The 24,830-nt window shown below is 57.6% G+C and overlaps 1 protein-coding gene across 8 annotated transcripts in view; it reads right to left on the bottom strand.

Annotated features, from left to right (window-relative positions):
- NAV1 (neuron navigator 1) overlaps window positions 1-24,830 on the bottom strand; it is a 211,078-nt gene that overhangs the window by 56,354 nt on the left and 129,894 nt on the right. For all 8 annotated transcript variants that reach the window (XM_036850675.1, XM_036850718.1, XM_036850728.1 and 5 more), the window contains one exon: window positions 21,556-21,921. In XM_036850675.1, the coding sequence (XP_036706570.1) occupies window positions 21,556-21,921 (366 nt within the window). The remainder of the gene's footprint in view (window positions 1-21,555; window positions 21,922-24,830) is intronic.

Below are 24,830 nucleotides of genomic sequence, written 5' to 3'. Positions count from 1 at the left end.
TCCCTGCCCCCAGGAATCTGTGATTGGACAAAACCACCGTCATGTTATGAACGACAATGGGGGAAAAGCATAAATAGGTAAGTTGGAAAGCAGCTTCCCTGGCGGTTGGAGAAGCTGATATATCAGCAGCTCTTGTTTACAGAAAGCGACCGTCCCTGAGGGAGCCCCAGTGTTCTCGGGCTTACAGAAAGCGCCAAGCCCCTTAGCCCGACATCCAGCCCAGAGTGGGACGGGCAGAGGAGCTACCCAGGCTGTGTATGAATTTCTGCTTCACTACTTACCGTCTGTGACCTGGGACAGGCACTGCCCTCCCCGAAACACACCCACAGCCCCCAAATGGTCACGTCACCACCAGCCTTTCAAGATCATCGTGCGGAGTAAACAAGGTAAAAATACAACACCCAGCTTGACACCCAGCAGGGAAGGCAGGTACACGGCTTCCCTCCAATCTCCTCTTTTGAATAAACTACCTGCTACTCAAATGGCCCCGGTAGCAACACAGTAAGGAGGAAAACTAGCTTATGAGGCAACTCACATTTGCTCCACCCTCTGTCAGCACACAGGTCACACCGACCATCTCCTGACTGTGCTAACAGGACCAGTGGCCGGGCTGCCATGCGTGTGCACACGTGCACGGTGGGGGTGGGGTGGTAGGGGGGTGAAGGGGTCATGATGTTCCTTCCTTCTCAACACTTTCCCCCCAACGATGTGTCAGTCTTCAATAGAGGCTTCACATGGCCAGGAATGTCCAGGAATTTACTCTTTCTGGGAAATTCCTGAGGCATCCCAAGACAGTTAGGCAGAGGATGAATTCTCACAAGCTATGCATTCTCCATGGGGGTAGCATTATTTGACTCTGCTTTAAGGGCAAGGGCGAGGGCAGTCTGTTACTCTGGCCATGAACTTAATGTGAGATGACACTGGATCCAGGTCCAGAGGAAACAAGCCAGTTGTGCTATCAGATCAAAGGTTTTCAGGCAGGATTCCTGGTGGGGCTGAGCAGGTGAGAATGTATACAGTTGTCTGCCTCAGAGGATTCCATCTCAGACCAGGAGTCTGTGTGATGGGAGGTACCCCAGTGATGGCGGGTCTGGGCAGAGAAGCTGGAAGATGAGACAGAACCGCTCTACCGAGGAACGCTCCTCCCTCTCTTCTCAAAGGAGCTCATGTTCCTCTGGAAAACTCTTACTTTACTTTCAAGGCTCAAGGAAAATGCCACCTTCTCCATGAAGCCCTCCTGCCTTGCCTGCTTCCAGCTACCGCACGTATGAGCAGGTACCACAGTGACGTGCCTCCCCGGCTCCTACACAGACTGCTTCCTCCTGCATGATTGCTTCTCACGTGTCTCACGATTCCAAATACCGTATGTATGTGTCTGCTGCTTTTGTTAGTCTGTTTTCACGGTAAGACTCCAAGCTCCCTGATGGCAGGGGCTGTGCACCACTGTGTCCCCTGTTCCCAGCACTGTGCCTGCATCTGGGGGGCACTCATGACACTTTGTTGAATAAATGAATAGATGTGAGCTCCTCAGGGGTCCACTGCTCCTCCAGCACCCAGCACAGTGGCGGGCCCAAAGTTATCACACAGTAAAGGCTGAATAAATAACGGCTGGGTTTTTTTAATGATTAAGTTTTTTTCAAGTTTGCCATCAAGAATAGGATGTATAAATACGCTATCCTAGTTAGCACAGAACTCGGACTGAATAGAAATCTGAAGATGAACAATTAAGAATTTACGTAAAAATCCAAGATATATTCTAAGCCGAGAACTGTTTAGTCTATTACACTGATGGGCACCTTCGTTAGGGTCCTAGCAAGATGGCAGGGTAGGATGCTGAGGGAAAGAGCGGCCTGGAGAATCGAGGAGGGAGCCCTGCTGCGTGGGAGGGACCTTGGCTGTGCGATATCACCCGGGAAGGCTCAGGTGTTGAAAGCACTCTGCTTGTCACATCATCTCACTGTCATTCCCACGTCCCACGAGGCGGACGGGTCAGGAGCTCGAGAAGGAAACTGAGACAAGAAGCCAAGCAACTAAGGTCACGAAGTGAATCAGCAGTGGAGCCAGAGTCCGGATCGGGTTGGTGGACTCCGAGTCCAGGGCTCTTCCCACGACACCCACCAGCGGTCAGGCCAGCTCTCACTAGACCTCTGTGAGGCTGCTACTACCCGCAGCTTCTGCGGTTTCAGCGTGGAGCATCCCCTGGGCCCAGATTAGTGTCAGTGAGAACAGGTTCCTTGGGGCAGGGTTTAAAGGTTGACTTTAGAGTCAGGCAGATCCCACCACTGGGATCTCAGGTAGGTTCACTGAACCGCCCTGTGGCTCAGTTTCTTCATCTGTGAAATGGGATGACAGTAAAATGCACATCCTGTGCTTGCTGTGGGATTAAACAAGCAAGTGTTTACAAAGCCCTCGGCACAGGCGTTGCCTGGAGCGTCTTGTTATAGTGGTTAGAAGTGACTGGCTCAGATGCGGGCACAGGCTGCCGCCACACCCAGACTTCCTCTGCCCTCTCTCCTCCTGCCTCCCAATCAGAGGGCAGGGCTCTGCAGGGAGAGGTCCAGCCAGCAAGTGCAGCCTGCCCTTGGCATGCAAGCCTAGCTCCGTAAAACCCTCTAACCAGAAGCAGCCACTGGCTCTGCTGTCCCGAGGCGTTCTGTCCCCTCACAGGGGCTGGTTCTGTGCCAGGTCCACACCCTCTGCCCCAGGGTCTCTGTGAGCAGGTCCCATTCCCAAGGGTCCCCAGGGTCTAGCTCAGGGCCCTTCCCAGGAGGGAGTCCAGGAGGGCTGAATGGGACAGATGCCTGCACTCCAGGATTCCTGCTTGGGAGACACTGAGGACGGGGTTTGCTGGGGCAGGAGAAGACAGGGGTCTCCAGGAGAGACCCTAACACTTGAGATGTGCGAGAATGGCACCAATGGAAACCGCCTCCCCCGTAGATGCAATAATCCCAGGCATCTGGGGAGGAAAGGCCCAGGGCTGATCACAGCTCAGCTCATCAAAAGCTGGTCCTGGAGATACTGGAGGGCCAATTAAGCCATTCACCCTGAGACCTCACTCACATCCTCCCCAGCTGTCTCCTGCAGAGTTCGGGGGACCTGAGCCTGCAGGGAAAGCGTCTCTTTGATCCCGGTTGGCCCCAATCAAACATCATTTACAAGTTAGGTTCTGAGCTGTCCCCAGAGTGAAGGCTTGGGCTAAGCCCTCCCTCCGTGGATGAGAGCCAGGGCAGTTAACGTTTACATTTGAACTCTGGCAGTTCTCGGACTGACCTCCAGTTTATGACATCCCCTCTCTCCCTGCCTACTAACTACAATCCCCCTGAAAGTTTTGGGCTTTCGTGAAAAGGAAACCACAGGCCCAACCCAGCCATACCCCAGCAGGCAGCTGGCAGGCTGAGTAGGTGTAACTCGACCTGCTCTGTCCTCAGGCTAGGGCACACCTGGCACACCTGCCCAGAAGTCTGATTCTGGTAAGAAGCTAGGTGAGTGAGTACCCAACGGCTGTGGATTCAGGACCGGATGCTGAGCTCACAGTACAGAGCCTGGGTCTCCTGGGGTGGGGTGGGGTGTAGCAGAGGAAGGGAGCAGGGAGGATTCCATGTCAAGGCGTGATGGGGTCACCTAGCAAGGGCTGGTGGAGGAAGAAAGGCGTGGTGCGTTCAGGGAAGGGCGCTGGGATCAACTAAGAGATTTTCACCTCTTCTGCCATGGGGCTGGGGGGCGCTGGGGGGAGAACTTAATAGTAGAACCAGTGCAACTATAACGGTCCTCAGACACACCCCGTGTGGATCCGGAGTGGGTTCTGAGCTGGGGTGGCAGTGGTGGAAGTGGCGGGTAGGAGAGGTTAGGAAGGCACCCTCCCCTCTGCCTTCTCCAGGGCCAGGGACTCAGGACTCGGCCCGGGATCCCACCAGAAACAGGAATTCCCACAGGTCCCTGAATAGACCTCTGTTCTCTAGAATATTCTCTGTTCATGAATTGGTTCCTCTTACAACACTCCCAGCCTCACCAGTCAGCTTAGCAAAGTGACTCCAAGGGTCCCAAGTTGGAGGCCAGCAGGACAGGCTTCCGAGGGGCTCCGGGTGCTGGGGATGTCCCCCTTCACCAGGCCTTACCCACGGGTCTGCTCTGACCCTGAGCCGGCGTGGGCAGAACTGCAATGGGTTCCCTCCGAGGAACCTCGGGGGCGGAGGAGCAAACGGTGCGAGTCAGGGGTCTAGGGGCTGGAGGGTGGAGCGGTCACAGCAAGGGGCATCCGGCCTCCCATTCAACTCCCCAGTCCCCAGCTTCCTCAGCTCCACGGGTCCGAAGGGAGGCTGAGGGGAGGGAGGGTGCACACCGGGGTGGGAAGCTCCCAGAAACGCCAGACAGCAGCAGCTCTCTTCCTCAGGTGGCTGGAATTCCCTAATCCTCTCCTGGAAGCGTGCTTTCTAAGTCGGCTGGCGGCGTCCCAGGGCTGGCCACGGTCATAGTCACTGCCCCTTAGTGGGGAGCCTGAGTGCCCGACCCTCACCTTACAGGGCCGGTGTCTGTTCCCCCATCAGCCGGCTCTCATCCCCTCCCAGCGTAGGGTCCCGGGCTTCACTCTTCTCTGAGGGATCCAGTCGGCTGCGGCGTCATGAATTCAGCCCGGCGCCCACTCAGGTCTCAGCCTACACCTCCACCACCTCCCTTCACCCCAAAAGACCCCCAGAGCTTCCGGGGCTGGGGGAACCCGGCTGGGGTCGAAGCCCTCTCGCTTTCCACTCCCCAGGTCCCCAAGACCCCCGGCCCCACCGCACTGCAGGGAACCAGGGAAGTTCTGTCCAGTCGTGCTATTGTCCCAGGTCCGTCCCGGTCCCCGGGGACCGCACGCGCCCTGCTTTCCTCCCCCTCCCGAGACCCCTCCGCACCCCGACCTCCAACCCCAAGGCCAACAGGCCAAACGCTCGGGAGCCAGAGGCTCAGGTGGCGCTGCCGTCCTCTAGGTCCGCGACTCTAGGGCGGCCAAGACTCTCCTGCGTGCGGACGCCACCCCACCCCCGCAAGACTGCGGCAGCGAAGGGCCGGCGCGCGGCGGGGCGCTTACCTGCGGGAGAAACTCGTCCTTCCCGCCCTGGGCAGGGGCAGATGCAACATCCTCCCGGCGCAGCGGCCCTCGGCCGCCGGGAACCCCGCGCCGACGCCGCGCCCGCCCGGCCGACCCGCGGAGGTCTGAGCGCGGCCACGCGGACGGCCGGAGACCCGGGACCAGCCCTCGCCCCTCGCTCCCTCCTCCCCCCGCCCGCCCGACTCACCGCTCCAGCTGCACTTAAAGAGACAGAGCCCCACTTCCCGTCGCCGCCTCGGGTCCCGAGCCCCGACTGCGAGCGGACCCTTTAACGCCCGGAGCAGGTAGACAAAGAGCCGCCGCGGCGCGGCCGTTCCGGGGCCCGGGGGCCGGGAGGTGCGCGGCGGCCGGGGCCTCGGTCTCCGCCGGGCGGCTGCGGGTCTAGACCCGGACGCAGGCTGCGGGTCACATCCCCCTCCCCCTCCCCGACGCCGGCTGCGGTTTAACCCCCCCAGGGCGCCGGCTGCGGGGCACATCCCCCCCCCCGCCCCCACCCCAACGCCGGCTGCGGGCCACCCCCCCCCGACCCCCCGCCGCGGGTCGACCCGGGCTCTTCCTCGGGCTACGCGGGCAGACGCGTGTGGGCATCCCAGGTCTCTGGGGACAGGGGGCCCGCGTGCACTGGTGGGCACGGGTCGGGGAAGCTGGACCCTCCCCGGAGAGTTTCCTCCCAGCTCCCTCCTGGCCCGTTTCCAGGCTTTTAAATCAGACCAAGTAAGAGCCCGGGATCAGTACAGCGCCTGCAACAAGGTCGGCGGGGGGTGCCGAGGGGGTGAAGGGCAGACGGGGTGCAAGAGCCAGAGGCTGCTCAGGAGCTGTCCTCCTTACAGGGTGGGCGACCTCCTGAAACGTGCTGACCACTGACGGGGGCGGGGCTAACCTTCCTCCAGCGGGGGGGTGGGGAGGGAGGCGTGCACGTTGGGGCTGATTGTGGGGAGAAAGAACAGGTCACACCACGCAAGGGTCTGTGCCTGCATCTAGGAGGCATTTTCAGTTGACTGATCAGGAAGAAAAGGATCCCAAGATGTAAAGATTTTAGTGCAGAGTAAGAAAAAAAGTGGGATCAGTGGGAGGGCTCTCCCACAGAGCGCCTCTCCCCTCAGGGAATTCCTGGTAACTTAACCCCCCTGTTGCAGAGGAAGGGTCTGCACGGGGGCTGCACTGCTGCCCCCACCTTCTTCCAGCCCATCCCTGCTCCTGGGAGGGGCTGAGTGTGTAAGGTCGCTCCCAACCCCAAAGTGACCCGGGCAAAGGGGAAAGACTGTGTCTTAGATATGGACAGATTACATCCGCAATTTCTTAAAGCAACAGAAACAACGCCAGCGATGGTATTTTTTTAAAGGCCCGAAGGCCTGAGCTGCGATGATGTTGAACCACAGAGCAGCAGTATCTCTGGGTTTGGGCAGCGTGTGTGACAGCCCCACGCAGAGACCCAGGCCAGCGTGTTCCCCTAGGCCTCTCATCTCCGAACTTCGGCGGCCCGCTTGTTAAGGCAGAGGAGAGTCACACTTCTGCAGAGCCCCTCCGCACTCCCCGCCTTCAGGGAGGTGTGGACGCTGCTCTGAATCCCGAGGATGGCCCTTCTCCCTGAAAGCCCGCCTGGCTCTAGTCCTCTGAGTGCCCAGCGCCACCGACCTGGGGCTGCAGCTCTAAGGGGTGAACCGCCGCTCTGGAGGGTGGGAGACGTCTCAGAGGGAGCTCTGTCCCAGATCCCTGAACAGTCTGAGTTGGGGAGAGGTCTGTTTCTGGGGGTGCATATACTGCGGCCAAGTTTTCCAGATATGCTTTCAGCCCAAAGGGGAGTAAAGAGCTGCAGTGATCCCAGCACCGAGCCGTCAGGCGACCCCCTAGCATGGGGGGGAATCGATTTCCATTCCCTTTCCTCTCTCTGAGTGGTGTGGGTGGTGAGATTCAGGAAAGGTGCACCGGGGTCCAGGCTGAGCCGCTCTGGGGGGAATCCGAGCGAGGCAGGCTCTGCAGCAGCACCTCCCACCTCACGGCCCCGGGCCAGGCCCCACCCGGGCTCTTCTGTAACTTCCCTGCACCCCATCCTCACCACCAGCCTAAATGGAGGGTGAGCGGGATGGATTCTCTGCGCTGGGGCCCGCCTGGGTCATCTGGGGAACAGCTTACACGGGACGGGACGTGCACCGTGAGGGATTCTCTTTAGCCTCAGCCAGCATGGAATCCCGGGTAAAATGACTTTGTCTCAGCCAGAGGAATGTCACCAGCAGGGGATGTTTTTCTCTAGATCTAGCTGTGCGTTTTCCATCAGGTTTCCTCCTTTGTGGCTTTCTGGGCAGAGCCTGGAGGGAGGGAGGGGAGGCCTGAAGGGGGTAAGGCACAGGGGTTTACTCGGAGGACTAGAGACTTTTGTGCAGGGAACTGAGACGTCCGCTCCCCCCTCCCCCCCTGCCCGCCACACACACACCATGACGCGCCTTCACAGCCCTGCTGAGCTGTGGGCCTCTCCCCCTGCGTCACACCCAGCCGCCGCCCACCCTCCCTGCAGCCTTCCCCTCCCTGCATTTCACCCCCAAGAGCGATGGGGGAACTGGCCAGAAAGAGAGCAAGTCAGCCAGCAGCTCAGCCCAGGGGACGGGTCCCAGATTTCTGAGTCCCCTGCTGAGAGGATTCTGGGCTGGAGGATCTGTAAACCCCCTCCTCCTTGGAACTGGTTCCTGTCAGAACCCAAAAGAGTCTGAGGTTTCCCTCCATAAGTTCCTCTTTCCTTCTCAAGGAGGAAGCTGGGCTGCACGGAGACCCTACCTTCCTCCACCTTGGGACCCACTCTCCTGCTTGGCAGAGGCTTGCACAGGGTAAGGACAGGGTCGCTGGAGACTCTGCTCCTTAAATAAATAGCATGCAAATTAGCACCTGCTCTTCTCAGCCACCAGGTCAAGGCACGTGTGGGTAACTGGACAGCAGGGCCGTGTGGGAGCTTCTGTGAAGACAGGAAACCTCAGCCTCTCCTGTCAGCAGCCCCGACCTCGCCCATCACGGGGGTGTGGCCGAGTATGCGGGGCGGTGGCCCAGCTGTTTTGAGCACAGGGAGGGGCACACAGGGGTGACTGAGCTCTTCTTTCTGGGTCCCAGGCTGCAGAGTTGTAGCCTGCGGCAGGGTGAAGGGGGAGACACCTGCTGAGAGGGAGCTGAGAGGTAGGCTCTTTGCCAGAAAGAAAACCCAGCCAGAGAGGAAAAAGGCCCGGCCATCTCAGACAGCCTCCTCTGTGCTCCTCTTCACAGAGCCCTCAGGAGCCAAGATCGTGTGTGTCCCCTGTGCCAGGCCCGGCAGAGTGGCTCTTTACAAGGGGGAAACTGAGGCACAGGGAGGCCAGGAAATGTCCAAAGCACAGGGCGGGGCCCAGACTAACACGCATGCATCTCTCAGCCTGATTCCCTCCCCCACCCCTCGCCACACACACCTTGGATCTCAGTCCCCAGGGCTCTGGACCAGTGTTCCGTTTCCAACAGAGACATCCGAGGAGACTGTGGGAGGCCCTGGTCGTCTCCCTAACAACAGTCTCAAGGCAGACGGGGCTGATTAGAGGCAAGAAAGGAAGAGAAAGACTTGCCAGGAAGTGCCATGTGGTCTGAGTTCCCGTTTCACCTGTCTGGGGCCTGACCGCACCCCTGATTCCTGCTGAGCCGGGGAAGTGAGACCCCTCGGAAGACTAGGTACCAGGGCAGGCTCTGTCTCTGGACCGATGCCTACTCCCCTCTTTCCCCTCAGTTACGAGGCTGTTCCCTCCCTTAGGTAGGAAAGCCTCTGCCCCTGCACAAGTCTTGGCCAGCAGACGAGCCCCCTCGGCCCACGGGGGAAGCTGGGCCCGGAGACTCCTGCGTGTCCTGGCCGCGCGTACCGAGCTGGTAGCATCTGGGCAGACAGAACAAAGAGCATTTCACCACACAGAGAGGGGTGATGAGAGAGAATCAGACCAGAATGCTGGGGGGGGGCGGGGGGCGGTGAGTTGGCCGGTGTCCACACTGGTGGGGCCTCATGCTGTCCGTGGGGAATGACCTCACCACATCTCTAATCCCAGCTTTTACAAACCTACCCCCGGGTCCCCCAATGACCCCACTGAATTCTGGGGAATCATCTGTTGTGACCTTGATAGAAGAAATCTATAAAAATCATTCCCGGCCTCTGGGTAGCACGTTCACATCATAAAATAGGATTTCATTCTCAGACAACCTAGCGATCTAGGGTGAGGCAGGTGTTGGTCCACTCTCCACTTGCTTTAGGACATTCAAGCTCAGGAAGGCTGAGAGCGTGGCCTTAGGTGTTCTGGCCACAGGCATGGGAGCCGTGATGACGTGGGTCCCAGGCCAGGGACTGTCGGATCCCCGGTGGACTTCTTGGCCTCTCAGGGAGGCCCGGGCCTTCAAGGGCTCCCTGTGCGTGACCCTGGCGAGCTCTCTCCGCTCTGGACCCATCAGGGCTGTGCCTGAGCCCCGCACAGACGCACTTCTCATGGCTGGAGATCTGGAACGTCAGAACCAAAACAGCCTTAGAGCTCCTCTGGCTCGGCGCCCAGATGTTCACGGGGAGGGAAGGTGGGCTGAGGAAGGGCGGCCCTTCTGCAGACCCAGGCCGCCTGACTCCGGGGCGGTGCTGCCACTTCTTTCCAACTCCCTCCCCAGGGCAGCCTGGGCTCCGAGGGAACAGTAGAGGGTGGGTGGGAGAGTGTGGGTCGGGCCTGGAGGGCAGATGCATGCGTGGCGGGGTGTCCCAAAGCCCAGCCCCAGGTCCTGCTGAGATGTCCCTGGGGCAGCAAACTAGCCAGCTGGAGGAGGGGGTCCCACTCCCAGCTGTGTGCCTGCTTCCCAAATATTTACACAACCTCTGAGGAGGCCTGCCTTCCCTGCCACCCCGCAGCTGGGAGAGGCGGCGTCCCGCCAGATCGCACACAGTGGGCAACTGTTTCACATCCTCCCAAGCCTCAGCGTCTCTGTGTGGTTCTGAGAGCGCAGGACAGATGGGGCGGTGGGAATGGAGACAGCAGGAGGCTGCCCGCCCTCCACAGGGCCTGCCGGACCCTTAGCTGCCCCTGGGCAGACGCGAGTGTGCGTGTGAGTGTGTGTATGAGTGTGAGACCCCCGAGGACAGCGCAGTGATTTCAGGTTGGCCGAAGCGCCCGCTGACCCAGGTTCCCCGTTCCGGAGCTGGAGCTCCAGTCTCTGCCTCCCGCCCCACCCCGCCCCGCCCAGACGATCCCAGCAGCTTCCTTTCGCTGCCCCCTCACAGCAGCCAGGCACAGCCTTTGCAACACGCGTCGGATCTCATCGCTCCTCTGCCTGGAAGCTGCCTGTAGCTGCCCCTCACCTGTACTACCTGGCCCCTGGCTACACCCTGACCTCATTTCTGATCACCATCTGTCTTGTTTATTCTGCTTCAGCCACACGGACCTCCCTGCATTTCCCTGAACACGTGCCCATTCTTGCCCCAGGGTCTTTGCCCATGCTCTTCTGGGCATCAATTACTGGAGAGTTTTCCCTGACCACGCTCCCCAACAGCCCCCGCCCACCACTCTGTCCCTCACCCTGCTTCGTCTTCCTTTATGGCGCACAGCACCACCTGATCTACCACGTATTCACCTTGTTGGCTTGCTTGCCTTCTCTCTTTTGTATATGAGTTTAAGAATGATGACTTTTTCTCCTGCTGGACCCCCAAGTGTCTGTACAGCAGGTCTCTAGAAGTACTTACTGACCATGTGAATAAGCACCATGAGGTGGGCACCGTCATCCCCTTTCCTTTCACACGGTGAGGCTAAGTCACTTATCCAGGGTCATGCAGGCAATAGCGGCAAACCGAGGATAAATCCGGGGCAGTCGGACTCTGGAGTGCCCCATCGATGGCGCCGGCCTATGTCTCAAGAACAGGAAACTAACCACCGGGACTTGAGGAGCCACAGGGACGGGACTGCTGCTGCCACCCAGACCGCAGGGGCGACGGCTCGGAGCTGGGAAGGGCAGGACCTCACACGGGGACCGTGCGAGGAAAGGTGGGGACAGGCATAGGGTGGCTGCAGGGGCTTGCCGCTCAGAGGGCGACGGTGACGGGCAGGTGATAGCTGTGCCTCCTCCCCTAATGATACGCGGCAGAAAGCTGCGTCCTGGGAGCCCCTGCTGCCGGAAGTGCCACCACCGGGCTCTGTCCACGGAGACGGCATCGCTCCTGAACTGCCCCTTGTCATCAGACCCACAGGGGCCGAGACAGAAGCCAGACGAGGAAGACTGAGCGGCTGAGAGGGGGGTGGCCAGTGAGAAGAGGGGACAGGAAAGGGGCTGCACGGGGCCGGGCGGTCAGGAGCAGAGGGCAGCAGCCACGGTGGAGACGTGTGCCCGGGTCTGGCTGGAGACGCCCCACGAGAGGGAAGGGACAGGGCACAGGGCAGACCCCTCCTGATATTTATTTACTTATTTGGCTGCGCCGGGTCTTAGTTGCGGCATGCTGACTCTTAGCTGCGGAATGCATGGGGGCGTCTAGTTCCCCGACCAGGGATCGAACCCGTGCCTCCTGCACTGGGAGCGCAGAATCTTCCCCACTGGACCACCGGGGAACTCCCTGGACCCCTCTTAATACGAGCCGGCCGAGGCGGGCAGAGCAGGCGGGCTGGTGAGACACTGGTCCCTCCGCCTCTCGGACGCTCTCCGGCCTGGCTGGCTGGCGCACGCCCTGCCCTCTGCCAGGGAAGCCGGCGTGCACACAGCCTCTTTGTATCCCGCCCGTCACACATGTGTCTGGGTGGCTCTCCCCGCCCCCACCCCTGGCAGCACGTCCCGCGCACTGGCTCTGTTTACCGCCCGCACCAGCCCCGGCATCGGCTTGTCCACCCGTCTGTCCGTGACCCTGACCTGCAGATCCGTGAGCCCTGGTCTGCCTCTACCATAGCGCCTGCCTGCGGCCTCTCAGGGCCTGACTCGCTCTGCCTGCTTTCCAAAGCCAGACCTTAATGCATCCGCCTGTGCTAGCTCCATCACGGCCCCAGCGTACGGGCAATAGCAACTCAGTCCCGCAGCCTCTCTGGGGCAGCCCGTGCACAGCTCAGCGGGTGGGTGCCCAGCCTGGCCTGCTGGCCTTTCTTCAGCCGCAGTGAATGGTCCTTTGCTGCCTGGCCAGAGACACGTGATAGCCCAGAGGCCAGAGCTGGCCTCTCGCGAGCATCCTGGGACAGCTCAGCCTTTGAGCCACAGTCAACAGAGCCTGTATTCATGGGGCGTGCGTTGCTCCTCCTGCCCTTGCCCCGAGCTCCCGGCTGTGGCTGCTGTGTGGTCTGCAAAGCAGGACCCTATCCTTGAAGACGGAGCAACCACTTAGGGGCCTTCGGAGAGGGGGCCTCCAACAGCATGGCCTGCTGGGTGTTGAGGGGAGCTCCTTCTGCGGCGGCAGTAAGGCCTGTGACCCCCGCCCCCAAGCCTAGGGGCACACATGCTACACACAAATGGAGGCAGCGAGCGAGCTGGAGTGAGCACGGGACGGGGAGGGCGTGGGGAGGGCAGGTGTCCGAGACGCCTGGCTCTGCTCCCGTGCTGCCGCTTTTAAGTTATGAGCTCCCGGCCAGCCAGTGAAGCCGAGTTCCACTTTCCTCGCTTGTAAACTGGGGAAAAGAATACCTGATTCACAGAGCTGTTAAGATTAAATAAGACAGTGCCACGTAAGTGTTTTGTAAACCACATGTGCCGTGCAATTGTTAGAGAATTATAAAAGCACAAGTTACTACAGCACAAACACAAGTTCCAGGACGACCCCGAGTCGGGTAGCAGTCACACTGCAATGGGGTGAATTTGGGGAGGCTTCCAGCAGGGGTGGCGGGAGGAACCGGGCAAGGACAAGTGAGCGACTAGGTATCACCCCCCAACCCCCCAGCCGGGAAAGTCCCCCTCTGCAGACGGCCTTCAGACCTTCAGAGCATTGGTTTTCTAGGCGCCGACCGAGAGAAGGGAGGGAGGTAACACTTGCTGAGCACCTGCTGTATACCTAGCACGTTATTACAATATACTCCATAACATCCTCACGACGACCCTATTCCCGTTTGACCAGCCCCGCCAGAATGGACACACAGCCTCCCCAAAGCCTCAGAGCTGGGATCTGAGCCCACTCCAAACTTGGGCTCTTCCTGTAATATCAGATTGCATGGAATTTCCAGCACTCCACGAGCCCAGCTGGCTCATCCCAGAACATAAGGTGTGCGGGGAAAGGAGAAGGCCAACGATGACGGAGAAGAGACAAGTGGACAGGCAGGCGGGCGGGCAGGACTGGTGGGCAAGTGCCAGACCCGTCTCAACGGCTTCCGCAGCCCTTATCCGTCTTGACTGTCAACCAGCTTGTATATCATCAAACTCGGGGAAAACCCGGCAGCTCAATTGTAGGTTACTAGGACACACCAGAGGGGCCCCTCCTCTGCCTGCATCCGTTGCCTTGGCAACCAGCACACATCCAGCTGCGCCTCTGGAATACCTGGCTTACTCCAACCTTCCAGCGACCCTGTTGGGTTTGAACAGACCCTGTGATCCCGATTAACCCCACACACTCTCAGCAATGCTTTCACTATTCTGTTTTAGGAGTTAAGGGTGTTTCGACAGCCATTGGCTCTCCGAAGCCACCCCCTGCCTCCCAACAGACCAGGAATCTGACTCCACGGCCTCCTCCCTTCCCATCTTCCCTCTTTATAATTGATGCCCCTTGTATCCCACCTGTGTCCCCTCTGCAGTTACTGTTTCCGTAAACACAGACACAGCCGCTCTGCAGGCACCTGTGACTCCCAGCCTGTGTGGAGCAGGAGAAAACACCAGGATGCAATGCCCCTGGGAGCCACCCTCAGCCAATAACGACTGGGAGTCAAAAGATAAATATCCGGGCTTCCTGGCCCTCTGGGTGGGCATATAATCCCCCAGAACCCCCAAGCCCAGCTGACCTCAACAGTGACCCGCACAGAACGCATCCTGCACTGGCTTCCTTCTCTCCCCGACCCACTTCCCCACCCCCATCAGTGCTTTCTGGAATCACCTCCCATATAAACCACTTGCACACAAATCCTTGTCTCGAGGTCTGCTTCTGGGGACTCCATCCCAGGACACACTTCATGTACGACACGCGTGTTTGAGTGAGGTACAGGCAGCCCCGTTAGCCGGGTCACGGCGGGAAAGGAACCATGGTCACTTGTGCGGTCCTGTGTGCAATTAGTCTGGCTACACTGCACAGCCACACGCTGGACCCGTGGCCGGGGGTCTCCAAGCCACACAGGGGCACCCTTTGCCACACGATAGCACTGCATGAACAGGCAGAAGTGGGTCAGGACGCCGCCATCCTGCTTGGTAAACCACTTAGTTTGTCACCCTCCCAGTGAGGCTCAGCAACATCACGTTCAAGCATGAAGGTTAACACACACTTTTCCAAATACTGTCTTATCTCTCAGAAGGTGCGTGTGACAGCTTAGGGCCACCAGCTTGCTACCGTCAGTCACCAAAGGGCTAACATCTAACACTTCTTATATACAAAGTAAACATGCTCACTAATTCGGTGCTCGCACCAGCCTTACAGACTAGGGCACCACCACTCTCTGCTTTTTCTAGACAAGGGAACTCAGGCAGAGGGAGAGCAGGCACCCACAGTGACACACAGAGCTCAGGTGAAGAGCCAGGGCTCTGTCTAGCCGCGAGCTGTACTCCACACCACTCTGCAACCCCGCCAGTCCTGGCGCGCCATGTTGGCAAGCCTGTGCGCAAAGGCCGGTTCATTTAACTCTGCACCACAGGACAGAAAGAACATCAAGACACTGTAAACAAGCAAAACAAGATCACCCCCCTCAACAGAGTCAAAGCCCAAACTCTGTGAACTCATCTGTCAAGTTGAAGAAATCTTATGTGGATACTCTAACAGCCCCTAATTAAGACAGAGGCCATCAGTTAAATGAACAGAACCGTAAGTTGAAACCAGAATAAATATTTCAAACCGACAGTTCCTCATACTTTTTAGAGCACTCTTACTCTTTTCCACTTGATCCTCCCAAGGCACAAACGATGACCTTTTTACAAATGAGCAAACTGAGACTCAGAGGGGCTGGGGACTTGCTTAGTGCCACACAGCGAGCTAGAGGGGGGCTCAGGAGGGAGCCCCGGATGCTCAGATGCTCCTTCCCCTGCACCCAGAGAAGGGCAGCGGAGGCCACGTGCATGAAGCTGCAGGTCATCGTTAGATGTTACCCCCAAAGAGGCAACAGCCACTGTCTGCGTCAGCTACACCTCACTTCTGCTGCTGCCATGGATACAGCAGGCATCCTCCTCCCTTTTAGATGTGAAGCCCTTCAAGGGCAGGAACCGATTCCTTCCTGAACTTGAATGCCGGGTCCTCCCCAGGATGGCCCCCTACCCCTCTGCCCCAATCCTTGTGTTCCACGGGCAAAAGCCCGGCCTGGTCCAGCCGCCCACGGGGTGGAATGCCTGCCAGGAAACAGAGGAGACAGGGGCAGGGGAGGAAGACTCTTCTCCCTGCCCACTCACATTCCAGAGTCCTCCTCTCTCCGTACAAACCCTACAAACCCAGTGCCCCTCGCAGGAGGATTCTGTCCCTAAACGGGGTGGGGTTTGGCATCTTGGGATCAGCCACCTGGAGCCCAGTGAGTGACGTTCCTTCTCAGGAGGGGGCTGCCCAGGCCCAGGCCACTCAGCAAGGCGGGAGGGTTTCTTTAAGGCTTGGGCTCCTGCCTCTGGGAGCAAAAAGCCAGCCTGGGAGGAGACCGGGGCCTACAGTTTATTTTATTTGACATTTTTCAACGTCAGGACACTTCAGCACCAAGGGGGAAACGAATCCCATCTGTTCCCGAGCTCCTGAGCACGGCTTAAGAGGACAGGCTGGGGAAGGAGGGGACGAAGAGGGACAGGACAGGAGCAGCCAGCCGCCACGCGGAGCGGGGACCACCTGACGGTGGAGCCCCGCTGTCCCCCGGCACACGCGCAGGGCTCTGTCTACAGCTCTGCGGCCCTTGGTCGAGGTCGCCCGACAGCGGTCCTGCCAGGGCTGCAGAGACTACTCTACACCAGGTGAAGGACGCCCCCGGGAGGGTGTGACGGCACCACTGCTGGGGACGCAGCTGGGGCTCCTGCCCACCCAGACCACCACTTACACAGACGGAAGTGGAGGCAGTGAGAGGCACGTCCAAGTCAAAGGAGGGAGGGGCTGGAGGGCACACGCAGCCCCGTACGCACGCCCCCCCCGCCGGAGCCCACACTCACCTCTGTAGGTGCAGCCTCCCCACCTCCCACCCCAACACTGGGGGCCAGGCGTGTGCAGATGGCTGTGGAACTCATCTCCTTCTTTAGATTAAATTCCAGACCTTCCTATTTTTAGAAAAAAACAAATTCCTTTTCTCTTTTCAGGAGGTAAAGATGTCCTGAGCTGCCACCTAGGACAGCCGGCAGCCAAGCCGATGCTGGCCACGGGGTCGGGCTCTGGATGTCACCCTGCCAGGACCGGGCAGATCAGTCCAGGTGCCAAATTTTAAGGGGATCGTTGACAACCTGAGAGCTTCCAGAGGAGGGTAACGAGGACAGGTGGGATCTGGAAAACTGGGTCATTTCAGGAAGTACTGAAATGAGTTGGGGACTCCTTCTTTTGTAGAGAAGAGACTGTCTGAACCATCATGAAGAACATGTTGAGATGTTTGGACGAAGACTTCCACCTAGTCTGTTTTTCTCAGATGACAACATTTGAATCAATAGGCAGAAGTGAAGCAGATTTCAGGTGAATACTTAAACGCTTTCTTGTAATCTTATGCTATTTGGAGTGGAGTAAGCCCCCCTGGTACTGTGCCCACCCAAATCAAAGCTGAAAGGTGCTGTCGGGGTTACTATGAAGAAGATTTGTTAACTTTATGGGAAGACAGACTAGCCCCCAAATCACTGAGAAGCGTCAGAAAAATACGGCTTCCTGAGGTAGAAGAGGTAGGCCGGGCATGAGACTTGGAATTTGTATTTTTAAAAAGCCCCAGCAGCGGGCTTCCCTGGTGGCGCAGTGGTTAAGAATCCGCCTCCCAATGCAGGGGACAGGGGTTCGAGCCCTGGTCCGGGAAGATCCCACATGCCGCGGAGCAACTAAGCCCATGCACCACAACTACTGAGCATGCGCTCTAGAGCCCGCGAGCCACAGCTACTGAAGCCCGTGTGCCACAACTACTGAGGCCCGTGCACCTAGAGCCCATGCTCCACAATAAAAGAAGCCACCACAATGAGAAGCCCACACACCGCAATGAAGAGTAGCCCCCGCTCGCCGCAACTAGAGAAAGCCTGCGCGCAGCAACAAAGACCCAACGCAGCCAAAAATAAATAAATTAATTAATTACATAAATTTTTTTTAAAAACTGAAAAAAAAAAAAAAGCCTCAGCAGCTATAAAACTCTTGGAGAAAAACATTGGGGAAAAGGTTCATGACATTGGATTTGGCAATCATTTCTTGGCTATGACACCTACAGTGTAGGCAACAAAAGAAACAAGAGATAAACTAGACTTGATTGAAATGAAAAACTTTTGCGCATTAAAGGGCACCATCAACAGAATGAAAAGGCAACCCACAGAATGGGAGAAAATATGTGCAAATCATATGTCTGATAAGGGATTAATACCCAGAATATATAAAGAACTCCTACAACTTAACCACAACAACCAAACAACCTGATTAAAAAATGGACAAAGGACTTGAATAGATATTTCTCCAAAGAAGACATATGAATGGCTAATAAACACATGAAAAGATGTTCAGCATCTCTAGTCATTAGGGAAATGCAGATTAAAACCACTTCATACCCATCATGATGGCTGTTATTAAGAAAACAAACATATGGAAAATAACAAGTGTTGACGAGAATGTGGAGAAAAGGCAGCCCTCATGCACTGCAGGTGGGGATGGAAAATGGTGCGGCCACTCTGGAAAACTGTATGTGGTTCCTCGAAAAAATTAAAAATAGAACTACCATATGATCCAGCAATTCCACTGCTGAGAATACACCCAAAAGAATTGAAAGCAGCTTCTTGAGGAGATATTTGTACACCCATGTTCATAGCAAGCAACCCAAATGTATATCGATGGGTAAATGGATAGACAAACTGTGGTCTATATATACAATGGAATATTATTTGGCCCTAAAAGGGAAGGAAATTCCGACTGCTATCACATGGATGAATCTTGAGGACATGATGCTGAGTGAAATAAGCCAGTCAGAAATAGACAAATACTGTGTGATTTCCAGTTCTGTGAGGTCCCTAGAATAGTCAAGCTCATAGAGACAGAAAGAGGAAGGGTCGGGTGGGGGGCTGGAGAGGGCGCTGGGGAGTCAGTGTTTAACGGGTGCAGAGTTTCAGTTTGGGAAGATGAAAACAGTTCTGGAGATGAACGTCGGTGATGGTGACACAGCAATGTGAATGTAGTTACCGCCACTGAACTCTTAAACTTAAAAGCAGTTAAGACATTAGCCACATATAAAACCATATTTTACCACAATTGTTTAAATATATAACTTCAAGTATATGATGGTTTTAGCAGCTGCATTCCCTTCCTCGTCCTGGTTTGTTGAGCTTCAGTTTGAAGAATCTGCCTTCCCTGAGCTCACCCAGATGGGCAACCCGGGAAACGGCCAGGCGTTTGGATGGAGCGGGGAGGGCTGATTCCGGACTGAACACGGGCTTGGGAAGAGCCCCAGGTGGACGATCCCCCAGCAGGGGCTGGACGGAGGGCACTGAGAAAGCCTCGGGGTCACTGTCATCCTCCACGTCTCACCTGGGTGGCCTGTGACTGTGTCGGCTGGGGTCGGGGGGAGGGAGGGAGCGAAAGCCCAGCGGCGAGCCTCACCTGTCCTGCTCGCCCAGTGCTGAGACTTCTGAGAGTCGGGAAGTGAATGGTCATGGGCAGTGGCCAACGGGGAAGGATGGGGTGTCACTGGTAGGTGAGAAGGGAATAGCCCTGCCTGTTTTATGAGTAGGAAAAGCAATTTTCTTAGGAGCAGGACGTTTTCTAAGTTACAAAACCTGGATGGAAACCACAGTGGGAGAGGGAGGACCAGAAAGGGGCTGGGCAAGTGTGGCTCAGGTTTGCTGGAACCTAGGATGCCCTAGGTCTTTTTAAGTGGAAAAACACGACACTTAACTGTGAAAACACATAAATGAGGAGTGATTGGTTATATTAAAATTACTGGGGATTATAAATGGATTCCCCTCAACTCTGACTGCTCAAGGGCATTGACGTGTGGGTGGGCTGACACTCCTGGCGGGGATGTTAACACCGGAGCCCCCTTAGAACTGGCTCGTTGAGAGTTGCTGCTAATTGCAGACCGACCGTAAAAACTCATGTGAAATTATCTTGGCACCAGCACTGCAGTTTGCAGTGAGGTCCACTTTGTGGGTATCGCCACTCTGTTCTGTATTCCCTGCGAACCCCACGCTTCCCCAGGGCTGACGGGCATGAGTGCACAGGGGAGGAAGGTCCCATCCATGCCAGTCTAGTGAACTCTGCTTTTGCACTGATTCAGGAGCACACACACTGTCCAGAGGGAAGAGGACAAAGAAAAGGTGCTAGAGGCTGGGTAAAGGGCGTCCTTCCTGGCTCCCCCGCTCAGCACTCCATACCCACACACCCCTGAATCTATGTCCCCAGGATTGGCCAGCTGCTGCTACATCTGTCCTTGCTGCCGATTCTGATGGGGCTCTGCTGCACTGCCCAGTCCCTGAGGGCAAGCCTGGGACCCTCAGAGGGCAGGAGTCCCCCCCACTCCTTTAGAAGGTGATTTTAACAATAAGTAACATTAATAATAGCAATAAAAATAAACTAACAAGGATTGAGCATTTACAAAGAGCCAGGAATTATCCCAAGCACTTTACGTAATTAATGCATTTTACCCTTATCATCACCCTGAGATAAGTTCTACTGTTATCTGCACTGGGCAGATAGACAAACCGAAGCCTAGAGAGCTTAAGTGACTTGCCCAAGCTCACAGCTGGTTAGGTGCCAGAGGTCCCACCACCTGCTTCAGACTAGGGTCTCTCCAAAGGCAGAGTCCTGGACGTGGGAGCTCTCTGCCCTGTCCAGCTGGGCGATGTCAGAGGGCAGGAACCCAACACTTCCTCAGAGGAGGAGAAGGGCTTCCTGGGGCAGAGGCTGTGCAGAGCAGCACCAGACGCCAGGCTCTCCTCCACCTAGCACAGCCTCTGCACCCACGAGGAGCTGGACAACTGTCTCCGGCCCCAGCCCCATGCTGGCGGATCTGAGCAAGAGGTGGGCCGGCCCCTGGGGCTTACAAGAAGTAAACAACCCCATTCATGAGTCAGTTGTTTTGCTCCAAAGCAGCCTGTCATCAGCACAGGCCCTGCCAGGTCCGGTCCTCCCAGTACATCCCTGGGGTGGGGAGAAGTGGACAGCCTGGAGCTCAGCTACCTTCCACTCCCTTCCAGTTCGAGCTGTTTACTGGGGAGAGGTAGTTCCGAGGGGGGTGGGGAGGGGCACTGTGGCTACCCGTGTGGTCCCTGGGAGGGCCCAGCAAACCAAGAAGGGCGAGTGGAGGTAGAGCCAGCCGGAGACGCCTGAGAGCTTCCAGAAGCTGTGCAGTGCTCTGGTCTCAGCTCTTGGACCCTGAAGTCCCTAGCAATTCTTTCTTCCTGTCCTCTCCCCTCATGTCCCAGACTGCCCACCCCCCCGCAAGCTGCTCCACCCCCGGCAAGCTGCTCCACCCCCGCAAGCTGCTCCCCAAACCCAACCCCCTGCAAGGTGCTCCAAAAACCCAACCCTGCCTATGGGGCAGAAAAAGATGAGAAGAGGAAGATGGGAAAGATGGGTTTGACGGAAGGGTTCCGAGTCTGGGTCAGACTCGAAAGTTGCAGCGCTGGCAGAGGTTTGCAAAGGAAGAAACCAGAGGAGGAGAAAGGGGGCCAGGGTGGGGTGGGGACAGGGCTCGGGACCCGGCGTTGGAAGCAGAGCTAGTTCTGCGCTCTGCTCTCCAGCACTCCCAACACACACCCTCGGCCTCTCTTCCCAGTAGTCCCTCGAGGGAAACGGGCCCTGTCACCCTGACTCTCAAATAGGGAGGTCAGGCCGTCCCACGTGGACGTGAGCAGCACAGGGATCCTCCAGGGCCGGGACCACCAGCGGGTCGGGGGTGGAGACCAGGTGGAGGGCGGGGCTGCCACAGAATGACAGCCGCAGGGGCCAATGAGGGGGCACCTTCGCTGACCAATCAGCTCCTCAGACGTCGCCCCCCCCACACCCTGCTCAACCTCAGCAGCCTTGCTACCGCCCACACGAGGCCCCCCACTGGCTTCTTGTCACAGCACAGCTTCCTTCCCTGGAGCGAAGTCCATCCACCCTTATGGGAGCCACGCGCTGCGCTGTCCGTGGTCCCCTCACCCTCCCTGGGGTCCATCCGCCCTTCTGGCGTCCGCGCGCTGGACTGTCCTCCCCCCAGCTGCCCACGGGCCGCTCCTACCCGGTGGTGATGTCGTCGTCCTCCGTCATCGTCTTGCCCATGAGGTCGCTGTCGCTCATGTAGCCGGACTTGAGGTCCACGTCGTCCGAGTCCAGCGACTCGACCAGCTCCAGGCGCGAGATGTGGCCAAGCTTGCTGGGGGAGCGCATGGGCATGGTGTGCGCGTAGTGCGCGCGCTCTCCGTGCATGTACCAGGAGGGTGGCCCCTCCGAGCGGCAGCTGCCGCCCACCGACGGCGCGTCCCCGGCCTGCAGCCGCGGGCTGGACTGGCCGTAGCGCCAGGAGAGGGGCGACGAGCGGTTGGACAGGCTGGACACGCTGCGGGGGTTGGCGTCGTCGCTGTCGTAGCAGGTCATCTCCAGGGAGCTGGGCGGGCGGAAGGGCACTGGTTACTCTCCAGTCCAGCGTTCTGAGGCCCGTCCTCGGGCGGCTGTAATGCCTCCCTCCACTCTCCCGCCCTCCCGCCTCTGCCCCCCTGCCCGAGCTCCTGGGCCTCCGGGAGGCCTCTTAGGGTGTATGTTGCCCTGAGGTGTGTCAGCTCAGGTTGTCAAAGGAAGAGGCCGGTGAGCGCTAGGGAGGGAATCCCGTACACGGTAAGGGCACAGATTTTATAATATGACCTGGGTTTGAATCCTTTTCTACTATTTATTAGTCAGGGGGCCGGGGCAAGTCATCAACCTTGCCAAGCCTCCATCTCCTCATCTGTCAAATGGGGATAAAACTATAATAGCTACTTTATCACATATAGAGTTGTAAAGACCTAACACAGTGCCTGGCATACAGAAGGTGTGCAATGAATGGGAAGGGGCCCACGAGACCTGGGGGAGTCACCTGAGAGTGGAAGGCCTCGATCATTCATTTTGTTCGGGGAGTCCAGCACCTCTTTTCTGTTAGTGGACTCAGGGCTAGTTGCTTCCCAAACCAGAGACAGCAAAGTCAGGAGTGGGGTGTGGAGCGTGTAGGAAAACCTCTGGGAACCTGAGATGTGCAGCAGGTCCCCGAAAGACTAGCCCCAGCCAAGGCATGGGCATCGGGAGAAGCAGCAGAACCTCACCAGAGGACAGAGCGGCCTTAGCTGGACAGACGGGAGAACGTGGGAAAATGGACAGAGCAGGTGAAGCCTCAGGCCCTGCTCGGCCAGGCCAGGGAAGCAGGTCAGTGCTAGATGGCCTGAGCCCAGGGGGTCTGGAGCTGGGGAAGGAGATGCCTCTCTCCGTCAGGGGCCAAGGTGGCTGCTTGGACAGGCAGAGACCCACATCCCCCCCCAAGCCTAGCGGTGGTGCCAGCCCAAATCAACCACAGGTGGGGTCTCAGTGGCTTGGCCTAAGTAGAGCCAGACAGGGTTGAATAAATGAGATGGGATCTGTGGGCCAAGAAAGCTGGGCGTCAAAGGAAAGCTGAGTTACAGAGCTCAGGAATCTTTAATCTGCAAACACATCCATTTCTTAGTCACTCTAGGGGGTCAGATGGAGTGAGACACTGATTTTTCTATTCTTGTTTTTGTAAAGTTCCTTGAAAATAACAAAATCCTCCAAAATTGTCTCTGTCAATCCTGAGAAAACAGGGTTTTATTTTTTGATCAAAAACTGGAGGGAGCTGTATGGGCCTTGACCCTGATGGTGGTCCCTGCAGAGTCCTGTGGGTGAGCAGGGGACCGGGATGGGCAGGGAAATCAGTGACCAGGCTTCCTGGCCTGGTCCACACCCAGCTTCTCCCCTTGGGGCTTCCTGTCTGTCCTGTGTGTGGTACCCTGGGTACTTTCCCTTTCTAGTGACTCGGACCTCAGGGAGAACGGCAGTTCCCTGGGCGCTTGTGGTCCTGGGCGGGCGGGGGGGGGGTGGTTTGTGTGTGGCCTGCCTCGCTCACCGCGGCGGGTTGCCCTCTGCACGCCCTGGCGGGTGCTTGGCACTCAAGACCGCATGGGCGGGGGTGAGCCCAGGACGGACATGCAGGCGAGTTCTTTAAGTGAGACCCAGTACCGGGCCTTGTGCAGCAAGTAGGGGCTTAGTAAAAACGAGCTGACCATGACAAGGAGACGAGGAGCGGAAGGAAGAGGACAACGACGGCCCTGGTGACGGGACGATGGAGAGCTTCAGGGGAGCCCATTTTGTAGCAAAACTAGCATCGCGTGTGGGTGTGCCGAGCGCCAGGTCCCTCGGTTCTGTTCCCGGCTCGCGGCCTTGACCTCACTGCTCCCCTCTATCCCCAAACACACCTCCAGACACCTCTGAGTCGGTGGCCGAAATTCTAGCTCAGACTTGGGTCCTTGATTTCCAGTCCTGGATCCCGCCCTTCAGTCTTGCTTCTCTCTGGGGAGGACTTTTTTTGGGGTGGAGGGCATGGTGGGCCTGGAGCGGGTTGAGGGGGGAGTTTCACTTCCTCTCCGGCCGCAGCCCTCCGACCCAGACTCTCTCCTTGCGGGGGAACAAGCCAGGGAAATAGAGGAAGTAGGATAAGAAGACAGGTTTCGGAAAAGGAACTGAATCTAGAGGCAGCCTGTGAGCTGCAGGGTGAAAATAACCTTGCTGGACACACTCATTGGACTGTAAGCTCCTCCAGGACAGAGCCTGTGTTTGTCCTGCACTCAGCCGGCCGGGCTCTCAGCTCGCTGGACGCAGAAGCCACCCTGATCGGCTCGTGCGACTCTGGCACGTGACCCCTTCTCCAGAGCCTCCCGCTGCACCTTCTCTAACTCAGGGCGTGTGTACACATCCCGTCCACTCCCAGGGCCGAGGGAAGGGCTGATTGATGGAAAGCACTTTAATAAGTAAAAGAGCCGTAAAAATTCAGGGAATCATTGTTTTGGCTATCAAAGTGTGAACCAGGAATAATATAAACCAAAGCCTAAGACAGGAAGTGGCTCTGGGTCCACAGTAAACAGAAAAACCAGCTTCAGGGCTCTTGGTTCTTTTCCCATAAAGGGAGACAGAAGCCAGAGGCCCGAGGCGCTGCCCACACACCAGTCAACTTTATGCAAAAGGCTTCTGGCCTCCCTCTTCCCACTCTGCCCCCAAGCAGAAAGCAGCAGAGCCTGCCTGGGGTCAAGGTGCCTTAACTTGGGGGGCTGGGGGCTCAGAGGTCGGGGCACAGGGAGGCTGGGGGGCTGGGGGCTCAGAGGCAGGGGAACAGGGGGCCGGGGCTGCTGCGGCTGCCCTTTCCCTCTGGCTGAGTCATCTGGGGTGTGACCCTCTCAGGAACGGAGCTCTTGCTGCCTTCTTTGGGATGGGGCTGGCGGGTGATTTGGTGCTTAGCACTGTTCCAACAACTTCCCTGTC

This window comes from Balaenoptera musculus, chromosome 1, assembly GCF_009873245.2.
Source record: "Balaenoptera musculus isolate JJ_BM4_2016_0621 chromosome 1, mBalMus1.pri.v3, whole genome shotgun sequence".
In the NCBI taxonomy this organism is placed as follows: Eukaryota; Metazoa; Chordata; class Mammalia; order Artiodactyla; family Balaenopteridae; genus Balaenoptera; species Balaenoptera musculus.
The sequence above is the reverse complement of the archived record's forward strand: the minus strand, read 5'-3'. Positions and strand labels throughout refer to the sequence as shown.